Raw genomic sequence first — 16,192 nt, forward strand, 5'->3', positions numbered from 1 at the left:
GCCGAATGCGATGAACCGGTGTTCCGTCAAATGCCGGAGAGACCCACACCGAACTCGCCCCTCTTGACCCGAGTTGCAGGATTCGAGATCGGGGGAAATTCCACGCTACGAGTTTAGCTGGCAAAACCCTGCAAGGTACGCATTTGACCCCTGACGAGGCGCATTTCAGGGTCTACAGACGCGCGAACTGTCATGGGAACTGGAAGCGCGACGAGGCGAGCCACGAGTCGCTCAATCTCTCATTCGCGCCCTTTGCGATGAGCACATTTATCACTTGACTGCCAAATCCAATTTGTTATTTCTGCAAGCCCACCTCAGAACAGGACCAGCCTTCGAAGATGACCTGCCTGCCGGCGTGCCCATCCAATGAAGAGATTTCAAGAACGTAATGTGTCTCCGCTTGGACCGCCTCGGACGTAAGAGTTTTGATGGGCAGCGCCCTTCAACGACAGTGGCTAGCGGCGGTTTTTGCTCGGCTTTGAACAAGTGGAAAATTCTTGCATCCATCTGAATCTCAAATGGAGCCGCAGTGTCTCCATTCTTTACCTAAAAACACCTCGCTTGTGTTTCTGGATAGAGTAAGGTGCCAAGAGAGAACCGCCGAGCGGGCCTTCTAGCGCGGCTCAAACATGCCATGGAAAGCTTCTTTTACGACATCAAAACATGGTGATGGCGTCCTCCGCAACAAGAACCCCGGGTAGCCGTGAGACTCAGGCCGAAGAACGACCATTCACGCACCTGGCAATTCTGTCTTTACGGGGCAATTCTTAGAAAATGACACAAAACAATTAGATCTATCAACTCGGACAGCGTTCCCCGTATTGTACGGGATATCTCCTATCTCTGGGCGCCCATGGGGGCGAGATCATTCTGTGGAGGAAGCCCCGGCTGCCACCGGCCATGCGACTGACGACAACCTCTCCGGCCTGGGATCACTCCAGTCCGTTGTCGTCCATGTGGATCCGGATTTTCTGACTCGCGCCTGGTGATCACTGTTAAAAGACAGCAAACGTCAGAACTTTCGCGTCGGATTTGCCTCCCAGGGTTCTCGTTCCTCCAGGTGTCGTCGTCATCTCTTCCTCCCTCCTCCCTCCTTCAACTTCACTCTCCGAACCGTCTCACGTCCTTTCTCAATCTCGAGTTCCGGTAGTGACTGAAACAGTTCGTCTCCTCCCACCACCACCATGACGGACGCCATTACCAACACGACCAACGCTGGTCAGAACAAGGATCTCAAGACCGACGCCGAGCAGGTTCAGCCGCGTAACCCGTGGCCCGAAATGAACGACCAGACGATGCTCGGCGAGACCAGCGACGAGCTCAACAATGACCGCCTCAAGCAAATCGCCGCCGAGGGCAGTGCCCACTTCCACCGTCTCGGTTGGAAGCGCCTGGCCATCGTCACCATCGTCGAGGCCGTCGCCCTCGGTGCTCTCAGTTTGCCCTCGGCCTATCACACCCTCGGAATGTTCCCCGGAGTCTTCTTGACCATCACGCTCGGCATGCTCTCGATTTTCACCAGTTATCTGGTCGGTCAAGTCAAGCTTGCTCATCCCTACGTCGCCAACTACGCCGATGCCGGAAGACTTCTGTTTGGCCGCTTCGGTCGTATCGGATACGAGCTTTTTGGTGCTGCTTTGGTGCTCGAACTTGTCATGGTCGTCGGTTCCCACGCGTTGACTGGAAGTATCGCGCTGGTTGATATCAACGGTGGCAAGGTTTGCTCCATTGCTTTCTCCGCGGTTTCCGCCATCATCCTTCTCATTCTCGCCATCCCCCCCTCGTTCACTGAGGTCGCGATTCTCGGCTACATCGACTTCGTCTCCATTCTCGCCGCTATTGGCATTACTGTCATCGCCACCGGTATTCAGGCCACCAACTCTACTGGAGGAATGTCGAGTGTCGATTGGTCCGCCTGGCCCCAGAAAGATGTGACCTTCTCGGAAGCCTTCGTCGCTGTGAGCAACATCATTTTTGCTTTCAGTTTCGCGATCGGTCAGTTCTCTTTCATGGATGAGATGCACACGCCTACCGATTACATGAAGTCCATTTGGGCATCTGGCTTCATTCAAATCGGCATTTACACCCTGACCGGAGCTTTGTGCTATGCCTTCATTGGATCGACCGTGCAGTCCCCGGCGTTGCTTTCCGCCGGGCCTCTCATCTCGAAGATTGCCTTTGGAGTAGCGCTCCCGGTTATTTTCATTTCCGGCTCGATTAACTCGACTGTTGCTCTCCGATATATCCACGGACGTATGTTCAAGAACTCTCACCTGCGTTACATCAACACAACCATGGGATGGGCTAGCTGGATCATCCTTGTTGTTATTTTCACGATTATCGCCTGGGTGATTGCTGAGGCCATCCCCATCTTTTCCGACCTGCTCTCCCTGGCTTCGGCGCTGTTCGTCTCCGGCTTCTCGTTCTACATCCCGGCTATCATGTGGTTTGCTTTGCTCTGCAAGGGTAAGTGGTACTCCCGCGAGAACATGCTCATCAGTGCTGGCGCTATTCTTGCCTTCATTGTTGGCGCTGTTACCCTGGGTGCTGGAACCTACTCCACCATCGTAGATATTGTAAGTCCAAACATGCATTCCTGAATCTTGATGTTGAAGCTAACAGTCAATAGATCCACGAAACCTCGACTGGCTCTGCACACAAGCCATTCGCCTGCAGATCTTCTTAGGTTCTGCATAATACTGTACATAATGATACTGGCGGCAGCCCGTCGAAGCAATTTCGAATTAAGATACCCTTGGCTAAGATTATGCCATGATGATTACATACAACCTCACACTTTTCCTATCGTCAATCAGCGTCATGCGCAACTGCTTCTTTTACACGTGATGAGATTCAACGACAGACGACCAGTCGGTATCTGCCACGGCCATACTTGAAGCCCAGCTTGATTTCGGCAAGTCGTAATTGCACAAAATGTTAGCGAGTGCTCTCGTTACTGGTTTATGCCGCTTGCGAATACTCCAAGGGATTCGAGATTTCGTCTCCTCGAATAAATCCAGTAGCTCGAGAACGTCCATCAAGGGATGCGAATGCATATTCGCGCTGTTCTTCGTCGATATGTCCACCCAACGGCCAATCAATGCGAATATTGACAGAAGTTTTGCAGGTTCTTTTGAACAGATGCAATACTTCAGCCCAGTTTCACTCGAGGAGGTAGACGTGGTCCAGGCCGACGTCGACGTCTTCCGGTAACCATTTGGCCAGTCTCTCGAAGTCCCTGATAGTCATACAAGCTGCGTACAAGCTTATTGAGCGAAACTCCGGACCAAAGGACCAGTCAAAGCGTGCGCCCAGAGGCGCGGTTGCGTCTGCTGTGCCTCCGAGCCCAGCGCTTTCCCAGAAGTCGCCGAGGTCGACTTCGAACGAAGCCAAGGTTTTGGCAGCCACTATGGCACCGAAGTAGTCGTTCAGAGCCTTCATCTCATTTGGGCTTCTCATTGCTCGCTGGGATGATAGCCGAAACCAGCCAGGTCTATCCGCCTTGAACCGAAACTGGAACAGGTCGAGAGATCTGACAGCTTCTGTCAGTTCTCGAAGACGATGTACATCGGATTTCATGAGTGCGTAATCCGGTGCTGCCGTCAGGTTGATGGAGAGATAGTCGATAATGGCCCCGTCATGTTTGCCGATCTCGAGAAGAACATCGATGAGCATCTCAACTGGAACATGACACCAGACATCATCTCTCGTCCCAGCCCAGCGTGCGTCTTCCCAGAGCATGGGACGGGAGAGAATAGAGACCAGAGCGTCTTGTCGCAGTTTTGGATTGTCCAAGTCCACTTCGACGCCCCAAGATGGGCGGTTGGTATGGAGATCGCGGTCGTATAGCGTAAGAGAATGCGTCGTGCATTCTGGAAGTGCTGCAAAGCTTTCTGCGAAGACCTTCAAGAAGCCTCCAGTCCGCAGCATTGCATCTTGCTTTTCGAATTTGGATCTGTATCGAACGTAGGACTTGGCTAAAACCTGTTGGGTGGCAACGTCGAGTTCGGCCACTCGAACACGGACGGTTTGACTGATTTCGTCAACGTTTCGCACACCGTCCCTCCTCGGATAGAGTGGCTCTGGAAAAGACTCCTTCAGAAAGAGTTGAATGCCTCTTTCTGCACATACAACCCCGCCGGTTGGGTTGGTGTCCCAAACATTCCCATAGATGTCGAGCTTGTCTTGCCACTCCATGAAGACCGCCGTTGCAAAGTTGTCGATGCTGGAAGCCATCCATGGATTGTAAAAGTGCAGACGCAAGTACACCTGGCGGATCCCACGAGCGATGGCTGAATTTCTTGCAAGACCATTGAAGCGTTCAAGAGTGTCTGGCCTGGTGATGTCCACTGTGGTTTTCTCAATCAGCCAGTGAGAACTCACATCGCAGAACCTTTTGCAAGTAAGGCGTAGGCGTTTTGATAGATCCTGGCGTTCTTCTGGGCTGCTCGATTCTCCCAGGTCGAATATTTTGACCAATATTTCGTTGGGCAATGTTAGGAAGCCGGTAATAGAAGAGGTCCTTGCTGAGGTATGTGGTAAGATAACCATTGTGTCTCCCGTAAGAAGCTGTGAGATCTTTGAGGTTTCTCATCAAGCTGTTCTCTGCGTTGCCATTTGCTGTTAGCTGTAACGGCACGATTGTTTTCTGGGTGTTGGTGCTGCTCCAACCTGACGCGCTTGGGCGCACAAGGGGCGCGTTGTTGGGTGTTGCTGCCTACCGGCCTAGCGTGCAAGTTGCCGATTATCCGGCAATGCGGTACTCATGATCCCAACCTTATGCGGGGGTGGGTTAACAGCGAGCGGTCCATTTGATAAGACTGCGACATAGACTTGAGTGATTCTCATTATGCCAAAGATCGTGGGCTTATTTGGGTAGAATGAAAAGATGGCGTCGATCGACAACTCGCGGCGGACTTTGAGGGTATGTTCGTATTTGCCGGCCCTGTACTTAGGTACTCGGAGGGCTTTCAAAGGGAAACTTTCAAAGAGAAGTCCAGAATGGCTACTTTTCCAATTGAAACGAAATCGGAAAACAAACTGTTTGCCGGAAGGATGTTGCTTCCTTATGGCTTGGTAGCGTCTCGGCGAAACAGTCAATCGGCCGTTGTCCGGACGGGACCCGGGACCCACTTCGGCGTACAAGCATTTTCGGCGCCGAGATGCTACACCGAAACTTGCTTGCAAGCAAACACGAGGCAGGTAGCACCAAGAAGACCGAATTGGAGTTTTTGTTCGGCATATGAAGATAACTGACAGATTCCGGGAACCATACACCAAAGTTAGGCTTGTCGGCGGGTGTGAAAGACGCCGTCTGTGGGTCTCGAGTTCGCAAACCATCAATCGTATCGCGACTCGGTGAGCTTCAAGATCGGTCATCGACATACGACCATATATCTCGAACATCAATTGATTCTTTTGTGAGATTACGCTCATGATTTCATCAAAAAACACTTTAAAACTCCTCACTTCAGGAATCTTTTCGCCATTATGACCATCACTTATTCCCACTACCTCAACAACCGCCGTCTCACGGAAAGAACCCAATCTGTTGCTGCCGTGTGCGCTGACAATCTTAACGGATGGGGTCCCGCCGTGAAAGAAATTCAAAGTTGGCCCGAGTACGAGCCTCAGCCATTGCGATCGCTGCCTCGATTGGCCAAGAAATTAGACATTGGGAATATCTTCGTCAAAGATGAGAGCAGACGCTTCGGCACCCATCTCGGCTCGTTCAAGGCCCTCGGCGCTCCTTACGCCGTTTACTGCATTTTGGCCGACGAGGTCTACCGCAAAATCGGCGAAAGACCATCATCAGCCGACTTGCGCTCGGGGAAATACAAGGATCTCACCCAGAACGTTACCGTATGCGTTGCGACGGACGGCAATCAGGGCCGTGGGCTCGCCTACGGAGCCAAGGTTTTCGGCTGCCGATGTGTGGATTACATTCACAGTCATGTCAGTGAAGGTCGCGCTGACATGATGATGCGCCTCGGAGCCGTCGTCATCCGGGTTGACGGCGAATATGAAGCGTCTGTGAGTCGCGCAAAGGAGGACGCTCGAATGAATGGCTGGCACTTCGTAAGCAGTACCTCTTGGACCGACTTCGACGACAGCATTCCTCAGAATGTCATGCAAGCCTACATGGTCGTGGTTGAAGAGGCGCTCGGCATGGTATCCACGCTGGAGGACTTGACTCACATCTTCGTCTGCGGTGGTGTGGGTAGTATAGCGGCGGCCGTCTTCCTGGGCTTCTTCAAGCGCTTCCAAGAACTTCAACAACCCGAAAAGTCTTCGAAGTTTCCGCGCTGTGTTGTCGTCGAGCCGAAGGAAGCAGACTGCTTGTTCCAGAGCGCCAGAGCAGGGGAGATGCTCCAATCCGAAGGAAGCACTCGCACCCTCATGGCCGGTTTGGCTTGCAGGAGTCCTTCTCCAGCTGCTTGGAAGCTCCTGGAATGGCTCGCTAGCGACTTCATCGCTGTGCCTGACTCTGTCGCTGTAGACGGAATGAAAGCACTGGCCGAAGGAAGCGAAGGGGATGTTCCTGTGGTTTGTGGGGAATCATCAGGTGCTAATATGGGGGTGCTCTTGAAGTCCGGGGGCAATTCGCCCATGCGCGAAAAGCTTGGTCTGAACGAGCGTAGTCAATGCCTCCTTTTCAGCCTGGAAGGCGCAACAGATCCCGAGATCTATGAGGAGTTGGTTGGGCGAGCTTCAGAGGCGGCATTCAAAGCGCAGGAGAAGTTCGGCAACAGCAGCAATCTACAGGCATGAGCGTCTGGCAACCCTGGAGACCTTTCACCTGCCTACTTTGCCATCACCCGATCATCCGGACAATATCGTTACCTGGCGCTGGGTTGGAGGCAAGTCTGTGTTCATGAAAGAAGCCCTCACGGCGAGGTCCTGGGTGCGATAAGCAGCACAATCAATACACTTCGTTTCAAGTTCTCTTCGTTATGAAGCCTCAAGCTCAGGGCTGTCAGATTTTGAAGGCTGCTCCGAGACTAGCTGTTCTAATTTTAGAATCCCTGAGCCGAGGTTCACCAGCTCCGAGCAACGGGTTCATCTAGTTTTGATGAGGTGATCAAAAATTCTGCCGAATTTAAGCACTAAAATGAGATGAAGTTCGGACCGAAACATGGGATAATCAACAGCTCATCTTGTTTTCTTCTTGCCTATCATCAAAGTTCATGCCAGATCTTTCGGTTATCTCGAGGACACCTTAGTGACCCACGGAGCTTTGATTTATCCCCACATGCGCCTTGATGCGCTGAACCTCGGCTGTCAGCGGCTTACCTCCCCTTGAACACCTGGCGCGCGGTGTCAACATAATTGTCAACTAAGGTACCAGAGCCTCGAGGCAAAGCAGTGTGTACTGATCGACCGACTGATACAATACAAGCATTCGATCTCCAGATGAGTGGAACTCAATTCCCACGAACTCAATTCATATCATCAACCTAAAGTCAACTCCACGGTCCATCCACCATGGCCGCGACACTGCAAGAACAAGTCTCCGTTGACGCGTTGGGCTTCGACAACTTCATCAGTCATATCAACCCTGGCCGCATGGGAAATGCGCAGAATATCGCATACGGAGGATGCGCCATTGGCGTCGGCATCTCAGCAGCGTATCACACCGTATCCCCCAACTACCTTCTGTACTCAGTGACCGGAAACTATCTGGGTCCAGCCTTGACTGATCGGAAGCTGAAGTGTTCTGTCCGCAAAGTCCGCGACACAAGGACGTTTGCCACGAGGCTGGTCGAGATCAGCCAAGACCAGGACGATGGGCAGACGCGGCTCTGCATGATCATGATGGCCGACTTCCAAGTGAAAGAGGCGGCCTCTTTACTGCTCTACTCGGCCCCTCCCTCCAGGTCGTACTCCCCGCCAGAGAAGTGCCTTGACACGATCGAGAACGCAGCAGAGTTGGTCCGTAATGGCATCGTGTCGGAGAAGCTGTCCAAACTTTACCTCTTGACCTTTGGCTTGAACAATCACTTCTTCGAAAGCCGTCCAACGCCCGAAGGCGTTGCATCCAACAACCTTTATGGCGTGGCGAAGAAAGCCAAGACGCCCCAGGACGACCAACCTCTGACATCCAAGACGTCCGCCGACTGGTTTCGCTCCCGCCATCCGATGGAGAAACTTCAAGACCGGTTTGCTGCTCTTGGTTTCGTACTGGATGGGGCCTTGTCATTCATTCCGCTCACGCACAGTCAGCTGTTCCTTGACGATGCGGCGGCATGTTCCAGCCTCGACTTTGCGCTGAGATTCTTCACCGGTGACGTGGACTTGGATCAGTGGCACTTGAGAGAGCTAAAGACTATTGCTGGAAGCGACGGACGCACCTACACCGAGGCAAGGCTTTGGGACAGGAACGGCAACATGGTTGCGAACATGACGCAACAGTCGATTATGCGACCCCCCAAAACTGTTGTTAAGGCGTCTCTTTGATATTTCGAACTCCTCTTAAGAACTCCTCCTAAAACTAGTTTTTTTGCCCTTATCTGCTGCCCTGTTTGAAGGGTGTTTGATAGAATCTGTTCAGCATGCTAGGTCTTTGTGGCTTCTTTATAGTTGTACGCTCTTGTCACCCCGATACATAGAAATTTAGAGATACTCGTACTGAGCTTCAGACTACGTTTCGGACTGGTGCCCGGCTCTGAATGATCTTTACGGCGGTTTACCAAGGAAATTCAGACTATAGTTCCGCAATGACAAGCAGTTGGTTCGTTCATGAAGTAGCAATGGCCATGGAGCCGTGCTGCGATGTGTTACACGTTTATCGGATGGTTCCGAAGACTCTTCCCTCGCCTCGTCGCTTCCAAGCATGTAATGTACTAGTCATTACGAACCTTGAGTCACACAACTTGAAAACGTTCTATTCGGGCTGTCTCGTGAAAGCATGGCACTCATTTCCATGTCACAAGAGCTTGGTTCGCCAGCATTATGCCCCATTTCTGCTTCATATTCGAAATCTAGGTTCAAAGCCACAGTCTGCGATCATCATCAACCACTACACGGCTTGGTGGTGAAACCTAAGATAACATGTTATATTCACATGACGACATGATGTATAACCATCTATGTGTACGTGTTGGTTTGTAATAATGCGTCGTGGGAGTGGCGATGACTTTGCCGCTTTCCCGAGTCGTCATCAAATGCATCCAATAACCATGATGAATGTTCTTCAAAAGAGACTCTTCCCTGATTTCATGACTTATTTACTTCAGTTCAGCTTATTTCCATCGGCAGCAGCCGATGGTGTATGGCGCCGCGGAGTGCTATCGGAGCAACCCCGAAAGTAGGACCTGGGGTACGGGGAGCTGAGATCGAATGCGGGGTGGTATGAGTCCGTGGGTCTGGGGAAGTCAGGGGAAGTCGTGGTAATGAGAAGTTCCGCAATCCCGCGAAGTATTGTATTATAATAGAGCGATCCGGGTTGGCTGGCTTCCATTGTTGTTATCTGCTCAGCGTTTAGCAACCTCCTGTTCAATCAACCAGAGAGTAACATGGACGCGTTCAAGAAATCATCTCTTGCAAAATATGTCAGCGGAGTGAAGACATTACCTGCTGGTATATTCAACTGGCATCTGTCCGTTACTGTCACCGCATTCGCTCTTGGTGGTTGCCCGAAAGGTTCTACTCGCAACTGCAACAAGCTCGAAAACTCAGCTAACTCGGTGTGTTCCAGGTTGGGATGAAGGGGCAGCGGCCTCCATCACAGAACTCGAATCGTTCAAGACCTCGTATCATCTGCATGGATCGAACAGTAAAACGACAATCTCCAACCTTGTTTCCTTTGTCAACATAGGTGCAGGAGTTGGCGCGTTTCTTTCGTTCTTCCTCAACGACAAGATCGGACGCATCTGGTCTATGCGGCTTTACCAAGTCGTATACGCCGCTGGATCCATGATCTCCTGCTTCTCATATGGAAATCATGGTGTACTCTACGTTGGACGCATCGTTGCCGGACTCGGTATCGGCGCTCTTACCGTCGTTGGACCCATGGCCATCGCCGAAATGGCTCCGAAAAGCATTCGTGGTCTCATGACCTTGTGGTTCAACGTCTGTATGCTGGAAGGTCAAGCGCTGGGCATTTTTACTGTCTTTGGCTGCAACACGAACATTTCGTCGGAGCGGAGCCTCCAGTACCAGATCCCCTGGTTCGTTCAGACCTTTGCCCCGGCAATTTCCGTGGGCTTGTCTTTCTTTGCGGTCGAATCTCCAAGATGGCTCGCCATCAAGGGGAAGCAGAAGGAGGCCCTCGATGCCCTTATGACGTTGCGTGGTCTGCCAGCTGACCACCCATATCTGGAGGAGGAATATGCTTTGATCGAAACCCACCTGGATGATGAGAACCAACAAGCTGGAGATCGAGGATACTGGTCTATCATGAAAGAGACTTTGACGGTTCGGTCGAATCTCCGCCGAGTCCAGCTTGCCATCGTTGCGTACATCCTCGCTCAATTCTCGGGCGCCAACTCGGTATGTCGACCTTGCAATGACCTAAAGATGGAACATGTCCTAACTAGATATAGGTAACCAACTATCTCCCTACCATCTTCGGCTATATTGGTATTCAGGGTACCGGCGTCAAAGTATACTCATCAGGCATATATGCAGTGGCCAAGATGATCTGTTGCCTGGTTGCTTCGCTCGTCTTTGTTGATGTCCTTGGTAGAAGGAAGTCTCTCATGATCGGCATTACGATCCAAGCCGCTTGCCATGCCTACCTCAGCGGGTACCTCAGATACTTCATCAAAGACCCGGGGTCAGTGCCCACAGGGGCCTCTGATGCTGCGATTGGCATCATCTACATTCATGCTCTGGGATGGGCTGTGGGACTTTACACCTTGCCGTACCTATTTGGTGCTGAGCTCTGGCCGAATCGTATCAGATCCTTCGGCGGTGCTCTGTCGCAGGGATTTCACTGGATCTTCTACTTTGCCATTACCAAGGCGACCCCGAGTATCCTAAGCTCTATGGATGTATGGGGCGCTTTCTTGTTCTTTGTTGGCTGGTGCATTCTCGCTTTCATGTATACGCTCTTCTTCATCCCTGAAACCAGTGGCCTCAGTCTTGACGAGATGGATGCTATTTTCGAACGTCCTATGCACCAAATGCGGCGGGCAGCTGTGCAGAAGGGGGATGAAGAAGATATTCGTACAAGACGTGTCTCGGTTGAGAAGGAAGTAGTATCCCATATCGAAAGACACTAGATCAAGCCGCTAAGTAGATTGAGTAACCTCGAGAGTTGCCCCGAGCAGTGACTAGCTATTACTACCTTAACAAGTTACATACTTGGCACATGACATTGACTCATCACAAGTGCGTTGACTTTAAAGGGGGCTCCAACAGCGATGAAGCTTCTGAAGTAGAAACGTTCTATAACAATGCGCCTGTCATTGACATCAGAAGGAATTTAAAGTAGCGGTGTTCTCTCATCTATGTCATCACTGTGTAGATGTCTTCTTCTGGTGGAAGCAAGCAAGCTTTTATCAACCTTTGGTCCTCGGAAGACAGCCTTCCGCGAAAGCGTCCAGCCTAGCCAAGTCAATGCTAGGAGACATGTTGTAACAAGACTTTGACTGTTAGCGTAATGATTCGGTATTTGAAATCAGATTGAATCATAAGGATGACATCCTCATAGCTCACCTATTATAGTTCATGTTGTATCGCGTGACTGGGTACTCCGTGGGAAGACAGCAGGCGACTATGAGTAGGGCAGTCCAAGCTGTCGATATAAGATTGACAGCATAGCCAAATCGACCCAGGTCAAACGGGCGCCCCGGGAGAAGCTCGTTTCGACCCACGAAGAGGAGTATTGCTTGTGGGATGACATACGACCCAACCAGGAAGATGATGGAGGCGCTCACCATCAGCTCGAAGGCTGTTTCCGAGCCCAAGAAGATGAGTCCATACGCCTCCAACCCAGTCAGCATGTTTTCTAGATGAGTCGGATCAATAATTGAGGTATCTTACGACAGAAAATGATGCCTGCAATAGAACAGCATTCAGAGGCATCCCGAACCTTGGACTGACTTGCTTCCACAGGTCAGACCACGGGAAACAGTCATCTCGAGCTGCAGACCATAGCGCCCGCGACGATCCTGTTATGATTGCAACTACACATGCAAAAAATGAAGTAGCGAACGCAACCATCAAAATCACTGTGATTACTTGACTGCCTGTTGCTTGGTAGTAAAGCTGGATCAAGGGAAGCCCGCTCGGCGCAACCAGAATCTCTTCGATGTCCTTGATGACGAACATGCAGGTGCAAGCGAATGGTAAAACTTAGACATAGGTCAGTTCGGAGATTATCAGGATGCAAGTTTCACATAACATACCGGTGATCAACCCAATGATAACCGGATAGAGCTATATGGTCAGCGCACCGTAACGGATTCTGCTTCCTTACAGGAAGAGCTTACGATGACTTTGGGAGCCGTGGCGGCTGGGTTTGGTATTTCCTCTGTCATATGAACTCCAGCGTCTGTTCCAAGAAAGCCGTATAGGCTGTTGATGAAGCAGAACACCAAGGCGAGGGGACGGTTGGTCCACCCGCTCGAAACCGTGTCATCCGTGAAAACCCATTTCGCTGAATTATAGTTGGGGTAACTACAGGCCAGCATCGTGGCGGTGGTGATAGTGAGCGTGATTATAGAGAAAACAACTCGAAAAGATGTCAGTCATGGGCCAATCTCGCCTTCTCAGCTAACCTCGGATACTCACATATGAAACGATTGAGAGCTGGCAGCATCCGAGATCCAAAGATGTTGATCGCGGCACCAAGACTCATGACTGCCACATACACAAAGTACTTATGCGATGAAAGTATGACGTATTCGGGCTGTATGAATTGCACGATGGAAAGAATCATGCTGGAGATGAAGTTGCATGTGCTTGCGCACCCAAGCCAGGCACCGAGGACACCGATCACGGCGGTACTGCCAACAAATGTCCAGTTAGACTCAGTAGGCCACTAAAGCTGAGACATTGAGGGAAACATACGTGTACGAGATGAGAGGTGCCCACTTCGGAGGAGACAAGATGTAAGCCCAGTAGTACTGCCCACCGGCCACGGGAAAGGCAGATGTCAGTTCAGCCATTCCCAGGGACACAAGGCCGATGAAGGTTGCTGCGGGAAAGAGCATGAAGATGCTTCCAGATGTTGAGCCCTGTTTGATGCCATTTCCAATTGCACTATGGGCAAAATTTGATCAGATATATGGCACTTCGGACTGGGACTGTCTCACGGTTGTGTGGAACTATGATGCTCACCTAGCAAAGCCATTCCAAGTACATATTACAGTATAGGATAGGGCCAAAAGAGAGAAGGCCGAAAACTGCCGTGGCATCTCTCGGTGATACCCTGATGCTTCCAATTCCGCATCATCGAAATTCCCAATCTTGTTTGGGTGTTCGCGTTGAGAGGCATGCGCATGCGAGATTTCCCTCGAGTGACCAACCGAGTCAGGGCCAAATGCAGTTTCAGAATCCGTCGACATGATGACCGAAAAGTTACGATCGTAAGGACCTTAGCGGGAGCGCCAACACTCGCGGATGCCAGTCTCGAGTCGACGCTTCGAGAGACTTTGGGTCTGAGTATGTTTGGTTCGGCGATATCGGCGTGTTTCTGTCACGGGCCAATCTTGTGGAACTCCACTCCACTTGTATTACCTACCTTACCTTAAGCATGGAATGCACTATTAACGCCTACGTACTCCTTAAGGTACCTAAGATAAGGTAGGGGCCAGCGAGCCTTCAGCGCTGATCCTTTAATCAACGGGGCAACGTAGCACTAACTGCCTTCCATAGGTAGGTCAGGTACATTACCTTACCTTAGTAAGGTACGCCTGCCGCCAGCTGCTCATAAAGGCCCAGTGCTGCTCTGAGGCATTACAGACACTGATTCAAAATTTCAAAAGACTAACGAAGAGTCGAAATAGATAACTTGCACCGAGTGGTATCATCCTAGATATAGGTTATTCAACTCATCTTAAGTCGCCAGGTAAATAGCGCTTGGAACAGTGACATCCGAAGTCATTCGAAGCGCTTGCAAGAGCCTCTCCTGCTCTAGGGCCGGGACACACTGCCAACGTTTTCACTTCTGTATCGACCCGTGCCGCTGTTGTAAGTAAGCACGAAGGCCGCTTCCACACAAGTTCTTGGTATCGCAGACATTTTTTCGACTTTAAGAGATGGGAAGCCCTAGGCAAATCGATTAAAATTCCTTCGTTACCCATAAATCGAGCGAGCTTTTGGTGTACGAGACATAAGTGAAAAGCTGGGACTCTCTTGGCATTGTCACAGCTTCGTGCCTCCGACATTGGTGAAGGGCTTTCAATATTTTCTGTGGAAAGCATATGAACAATTCAACGGAATCGTTTACCATATTCTAATGTTGAAGTACGACCCGAAGTCTCCAGAAGCCATTATGTTATGCCTGGACGGAGCAAATCATACAAGACGTATTTAAATACAAAGAGTTAGACTTGGTTAGTCAACCTTTCGAATTCTCTCTCATTCAACTTCAAACGCCACAAAAACGCCATCGCAATTTCACTATACAACATCACGGTCCCTTGCGTGAGTCTCGTGTCATCCTCATGGCCGATATCGTTATTGTTGGGGCGATTCGATTTCTGCGGCAGGGACTTCGTCGGGTTCGGAAGTGACCAGGCTGTATCCGAGTAAGGGGAGGGGAGGCCTGCCGTAGGGGTTGACATGTTGAGGACTTTGTGACGACTGGTGTGGTGCTGGTCGCAAAGTCGACTCGTTTTCGTGGGGTTCCTTTGCGTAGTCCGTTGAACTTGGTTGCGATATATTGCGACCTCCCGTGTTGGAGCCGTATGCTGAGTCAGTCTGATGCAGAAGTTTCTGGACTTGCCCAGTGGCCATTGAATAGCTTGAGAGATTGTCCTGACTGATGCGTTCTCCTCCGAGCTCATTGTAATGGCTGGGATGGGTTGAATCTGCCTGGCGGTGCAGAAGGGTTGAAAAAAGATCTAGAACGGCCTCTGCCATTTCTCGTGCCTTTTCTTCGGAGGTTGTATCCTGGCGTGAGAGGAACAAATTACTAACTTCTTTCTGTAAGTCAATGCCCTGAATTCCTTGCGTAAAAGAGATAGCGACTTCGGCCGGAGTGTCGTCAATATGGACATATGGTGATTCAGGCCGCGGCACGTCTGGAAAGAGAACATCCCACATGGCGTACCACTTTGCCTTATCGTCGCCGTCATCAAGCTTCTTAATCGTTTCGATCATCCCGTCGTTCACTTCGTCAGATGGTTCCTGATCACCGTTTTCACACTTTCTGGCTACGATATGATGATCGAGCTCGGACTGATCATGAAACACTTCCCAACAAGTAGGGCAATGAGGAGGTTGCAAATGAGCCCTCACCAGGTGCCTTTTGACGTGTCTCGGCGATTCGTGACTCCTCATGAGACAGCCGGCGTGTTTGGCTGGCCATCTCTTGAAAAAGTGACAGGCATACATTGTGCCGTTCGATCTTGTTTTGGGGGTTTTGCGCTCGGTCTTAACTGTCGACGATTGATCTGTGGTCCCATCAAAAAGACCACAGTTATCGACATCGGGCTCAGGCTGCGCAAGAGGTTCAGCCAGGTTCTGACGTGTTTGTCGATTAAATGGCCGATGGGGTATAATCACCTTTTCTGTCTTCGAACCTGGATTAATTCCTGAAGAAGCTACTTGGTTCCTGTACGACTCCAAGGAGACGTCTTCTTCGAAGCTTTCCAAGGGTACAGATTCCACGATATTGCCTGGGTGGTTCTCGGTTGGAACCCATTGCCCGCCAAACCTTAGGGAAAGGTCATCGAGAATTCTATACATTGGTACAACCAAAGTTGAGCCAGTGTCCGCGCTTGATGCAATGATGTGTCCAATGACTTCGCCATTGTCGAGGTCGATGACCCATGATCCACAGTCGCCTTTGCGGATTTCGTCATCAAATTTCGCCGTCCAAAGTTCTTCTGGGTTTGTGGAAGCGGTGGCCAGGATAAATGTAGATGCGTCAAGCAACAGACCCCTTATCTGCCGGTTGCCCGCGGTGATAGCAAACACTCTTCGGCGGGTAGCCTTTCTGGGCACTAGAAGTGTTTGGCGGGCGGATTGATCTGACGTTGCTGTACTCTCGTTCTCGCCAAGAAAATGGACTTGAATT

The 16,192-nt window shown here is 50.8% G+C and overlaps 6 protein-coding genes across 6 annotated transcripts; 4 read left to right on the forward strand and 2 right to left on the reverse strand.

The window, feature by feature from the left end:
* Positions 1 to 1,184: 1,184 nt before the first annotated feature.
* Positions 1,185 to 2,686, forward strand: CkaCkLH20_04622 (transmembrane amino acid transporter; the record flags this gene model as incomplete). The annotated part of the gene is made up of 2 exons (XM_038887341.1): positions 1,185 to 2,576; positions 2,630 to 2,686. The coding sequence occupies 2 exons, from the start codon at positions 1,185 to 1,187 to the stop codon at positions 2,684 to 2,686; spliced, it is 1,449 nt and encodes a 482-aa protein (XP_038747507.1).
* Positions 2,687 to 3,162: 476 nt separating this feature from the next.
* On the reverse strand, positions 3,163 to 4,236 carry CkaCkLH20_04623 (uncharacterized protein; the record flags this gene model as incomplete). The annotated part of the gene is made up of 1 exon (XM_038887342.1): positions 3,163 to 4,236. The coding sequence occupies one exon, from the start codon at positions 4,234 to 4,236 to the stop codon at positions 3,163 to 3,165; it is 1,074 nt and encodes a 357-aa protein (XP_038747508.1).
* A 1,254-nt stretch (positions 4,237 to 5,490) lies between these two features.
* On the forward strand, positions 5,491 to 6,771 carry CkaCkLH20_04624 (uncharacterized protein; the record flags this gene model as incomplete). The annotated part of the gene is made up of 1 exon (XM_038887343.1): positions 5,491 to 6,771. The coding sequence occupies one exon, from the start codon at positions 5,491 to 5,493 to the stop codon at positions 6,769 to 6,771; it is 1,281 nt and encodes a 426-aa protein (XP_038747509.1).
* A 714-nt stretch (positions 6,772 to 7,485) lies between these two features.
* On the forward strand, positions 7,486 to 8,457 carry CkaCkLH20_04625 (acylthioesterase ii; the record flags this gene model as incomplete). Its single annotated transcript, XM_038887344.1, has 1 exon — positions 7,486 to 8,457. The coding sequence occupies one exon, from the start codon at positions 7,486 to 7,488 to the stop codon at positions 8,455 to 8,457; it is 972 nt and encodes a 323-aa protein (XP_038747510.1).
* A 1,058-nt stretch (positions 8,458 to 9,515) lies between these two features.
* On the forward strand, positions 9,516 to 11,225 carry CkaCkLH20_04626 (MFS quinate transporter; the record flags this gene model as incomplete). Its single annotated transcript, XM_038887345.1, has 3 exons — positions 9,516 to 9,642; positions 9,698 to 10,491; positions 10,545 to 11,225. 3 exons carry the CDS (start codon positions 9,516 to 9,518, stop codon positions 11,223 to 11,225), a joined length of 1,602 nt encoding a protein of 533 aa, XP_038747511.1.
* A 795-nt stretch (positions 11,226 to 12,020) lies between these two features.
* Positions 12,021 to 13,160, reverse strand: CkaCkLH20_04627 (amino acid permease; the record flags this gene model as incomplete). Its single annotated transcript, XM_038887346.1, has 6 exons — positions 12,021 to 12,116; positions 12,187 to 12,299; positions 12,354 to 12,384; positions 12,438 to 12,679; positions 12,739 to 12,953; positions 13,018 to 13,160. The coding sequence occupies 6 exons, from the start codon at positions 13,158 to 13,160 to the stop codon at positions 12,021 to 12,023; spliced, it is 840 nt and encodes a 279-aa protein (XP_038747512.1).
* Between the last annotated feature and the right edge of the window lie 3,032 nt (positions 13,161 to 16,192).

The sequence above is a fragment of the Colletotrichum karsti genome (genome assembly GCF_011947395.1).
Source record: "Colletotrichum karsti strain CkLH20 chromosome Unknown Scaffold12, whole genome shotgun sequence".
NCBI lineage: Eukaryota > Fungi > Ascomycota > Sordariomycetes > Glomerellales > Glomerellaceae > Colletotrichum > Colletotrichum karsti.